Below are 3,353 nucleotides of genomic sequence, written 5' to 3' on the forward strand. Positions count from 1 at the left end.
TCCATCCATCCATCATCCATCCATCCATCCATCCATCCATCCATCCATCCATCCATCCATCCATCCATCCATCCATCCATCCATCCATCCAAGGAACTTGGAAAGAAAAATCACATTGCTGCAGCATGTAGTGTCACTTCCTCAATGGAAATAAATATCTGTTCAGAAAGCAGAGTGATCTGTTAATGTCAGGTGAAGTTTGAGCTGTGGATCTGCTGTGGGTTAATGACATTGGTCTTGGTGAGAAAATGGGCCAAACTCTACTCAAGAACAGATCTATTGGGTCCAAAGTGTATTTCATCCAGCTGATTTCATTAGTTCTCTATTAGTTGATTAAAAAATACATAATTTCAGATTTTTTTAACCATAGTACTCTACAGAATTTGTACATACTATGCTGCTTTCAAAAATGTCTACTACATTGTTGAGTTTTTCTGTGAAACATATGCAATATGTGGCAGAGATGCAGGCAGCCTATCCAACAGATTGTTTGTTCTGCCGTCCTTCTCTACAGGCCCTGTTCCAATGCAGAGACAGGTTCCCCATCCTGCACCTCACCACCACAACAATCCCTGCTGTCACAATCAGGGCACTCCTCCACACCCACAACAGTTCGTTGTCAGATTTATTTATTAGTATGCATCGGTATCTACGATGTGTTGTGGACTTTGTCCTCCTGATGGCTCATGTCCTCTACAGGAATGGCCCACAGGGCAGGCCTCATCTCCAAGGTGTACCGTGTGTGCCACGTCCTGCTGATGTGATGCGTGAAGTCAGTGTAGACTGCTCAGGTGTTGCAGGTCCAGGAGCGGTCACCAGGGAGGTCAGGAAGACCATCAGCTTGCCGGAGGAGAGCAGTAAGCCACATGATCCTGATGTAACACCTGTTTGTAACGTTTTAACTACCAGATAAAAGATGTTTCACATCCCTCTTTATTCCAGGGAATGTTTTCATCACGTATTCAGTCGACACAGCTGATGAAATAATAAAATTTGTTGCATTTCTGACCAACCAAGGGTTCAAACCAGCCGTAAGTTCTTCTTGTCTTTCTATCACCTTTTGATCCACACATATTTTACACACTAACCATTTTACTAATCTGCACAGATTGATATATTTGACAATCCAATCCGAAGATTGGGCATCAGCGTATGGATGGACCGCTACCTGAATGATGTGAGCCTGACTGATGACTTGTCTGTCTTCGTGAAGATGAGTGTTCTCTAAAAGCTGAGTGTTGCTTTTTGACAGAAATCGGTGCTCATTATCGTGGTCATCAGCCCCAAGTACAAGGAGGATATAGAGAGAGTAGGAGACGACGAGCATGGCCTCCACACCAAGTATATCCACAACCAGGTGAGTTGACTCTGCACCTGCCAAAAACTGTTTCCTGTGAAAACTGCCCTCTTGTGGCTGCTTGCAAACTTGCAGTACAGTAATGCATCCATAGACTAAATAAAACACTGAGCTGTAGGAAAACTTCTACCTATGTGAACCTTGTCTTTTACCGCTAATTCATCAACATTTTCCATCCTTTGTTTTGCCACAGATTCAAAATGAGTTCATCCAACAAGGCTGCCTGAACTTCAGGCTGGTCCCTGTTTTGTTTCCAAATGCTACTAAGGTGAGAAAACCCTGCAGGTTCTGTTACATTTTCCCAAAAATCCTTTAGTATCATTAAAAAATATCTGATTATGATAGGCTGCACAGTAGTGTAGGTGGTAGTGCTGTTGCCTTGCAGTAACAAAGTTCAAAGTCCAGTTCACACTCCAGTGGGTTTCTGCCGGTGTTTGCATGTTTTCCCTGTGCATCTGCGGGTACCATCCAGATCCTCCAAACGTCCTTCCTTTCAAAGACCAAAATCATGACCATTAGGTTAATTGGTGTCTATAAATTGCCATTAGATGCCAGTGTGTGCATGGTTAAGTGGCTCTGTCAATGGTGTACCCCTTAAGGCTGATTTATGCTCAGAAACCAGGTTGTGTGCGTGTGTGTCGCAGTTAACGCAGATATGCCCCGCCCTTTCTGCAGACACTCTGGTGCACCTCATCAAAATTGTAGTTGACCGCAGACAGGAGGCCTCTGATTGGTCCAATCTACATCCGCTCTACACTATGCATATTTCCTGTTTGGTACCTTACAGGCTTGTTTTGCTTGTATGAACGCCATTGTGGAAAACGAATAGTGAAGTTGGACCAGCGAGGTGCACAAGAACGTTGGGACCCTTTTTCCACCTGGATCTCCGCTCTTTTCCCCCCTTATTGTCGCACAAACTTGCCTCCACCTCCTCAGGCCTCGGCCGTATCTAGACCCACAGCTAGTTCCTGATTGTCCTCTTGCATTGTGGAGTGGAATAACATAGGGCAGACCACGCTTCACAATTGGGAATAAATCAAAACCATCTGCATCATACCTGTGAAAAGCTCAGTGTGACACACTGCTGCGGGGAGTATAACCAGCCCTTTAGGTTGACAATTAGCAAAGCAAAGGATGAATTTCAACCAATGGGAATGGTGCAAATTACGGTAGGTGATCAGAGGAAAGCAGAACCGTGATAGGCACAGTGGATAAAGTGAAGAAGAAATGCCGAGAGAGTGCAAAACTCATCCTCTGCAGGAAGTACAACTGCTTCTGTGACCTTTTCACCAGTGAGGTGGTGTTTATAGTCCAGGTGAGGGTGTCTGTGATTTGCACCCCCAGGAATTTGGTGCTGCTGACCACCTCTACAGCTTCTTGTATCAGTTAGTCAGGTGACTAGGCCCTACAGTTCCATTAGATGGTAAAAGAGGGGATTGTTTTTTCTGTCTTTGGTCTGGACCACATGTTGATTTCGTTAGAACATTAAACCCCTTTTTGACGCTTTCGATGAAGGTTTTGAAATAGAATAAGGCGGTAAAGCTGGTATAAGGGTAGTTTATGGGGATAATCTGATCTTGTCTGGTTTTCTCTTTCTGTTAGAAACATGTGCCCAGCTGGCTCCAGAACACCAGGATCTACCGCTGGCCCAATGACACCCAGGACCTGCTCCTGCGTCTGCTCAGGGAGGAGCGCTACATCATCCCTCAGAGAGGAGCTGACCTTACCCTCACTGTTCGTCCTTTGTGAGGATGCAAAAAAAGGGACTCTTGGAAAAACATTCACCCTCCAGAAGCTCAAAATACCGAATCATATCGCATTAATGTAGAATTTCAGATCCTTTGGAATCTTTCCCTTTTGTTTTTAAAGGCATTATTTCACCTTCAGCATTTTATGGTTCAATCTATACTGTCAGATGAAAACTGTTAATCTGTTAATTCTGCCTGTTATATCCCCATGGATTACTGATTTAGGAGGCAGCAAAGGAATGGATAAA

At 44.3% G+C, this 3,353-nt stretch overlaps 1 protein-coding gene across 4 annotated transcripts in view; it reads left to right on the forward strand.

Annotated features, from left to right (window-relative positions):
* Positions 1 to 3,353, forward strand: part of traf3ip2 (TRAF3 interacting protein 2) — a 5,707-nt gene extending 2,354 nt beyond the window's left edge. For 2 of the 4 annotated variants that reach the window (XM_015386799.1, XM_015386800.1), the window contains 7 exons: positions 515 to 611; positions 700 to 857; positions 943 to 1,031; positions 1,109 to 1,177; positions 1,253 to 1,357; positions 1,551 to 1,625; positions 2,960 to 3,353. In XM_015386799.1, the coding sequence (XP_015242285.1) occupies positions 515 to 611; positions 700 to 857; positions 943 to 1,031; positions 1,109 to 1,177; positions 1,253 to 1,357; positions 1,551 to 1,625; positions 2,960 to 3,106 (740 nt within the window). In that variant the 3' untranslated portion in view covers positions 3,107 to 3,353. The remainder of the gene's footprint in view (positions 1 to 514; positions 612 to 699; positions 858 to 942; positions 1,032 to 1,108; positions 1,178 to 1,252; positions 1,358 to 1,550; positions 1,626 to 2,959) is intronic. The other 2 variants (XM_015386797.1, XM_015386798.1) reach the window with 2 other exon arrangements.

The sequence above is a fragment of the Cyprinodon variegatus genome, unplaced genomic scaffold, assembly GCF_000732505.1.
Source record: "Cyprinodon variegatus isolate N-32 unplaced genomic scaffold, C_variegatus-1.0 Scaffold378, whole genome shotgun sequence".
NCBI classification, from domain to species: Eukaryota; Metazoa; Chordata; class Actinopteri; order Cyprinodontiformes; family Cyprinodontidae; genus Cyprinodon; species Cyprinodon variegatus.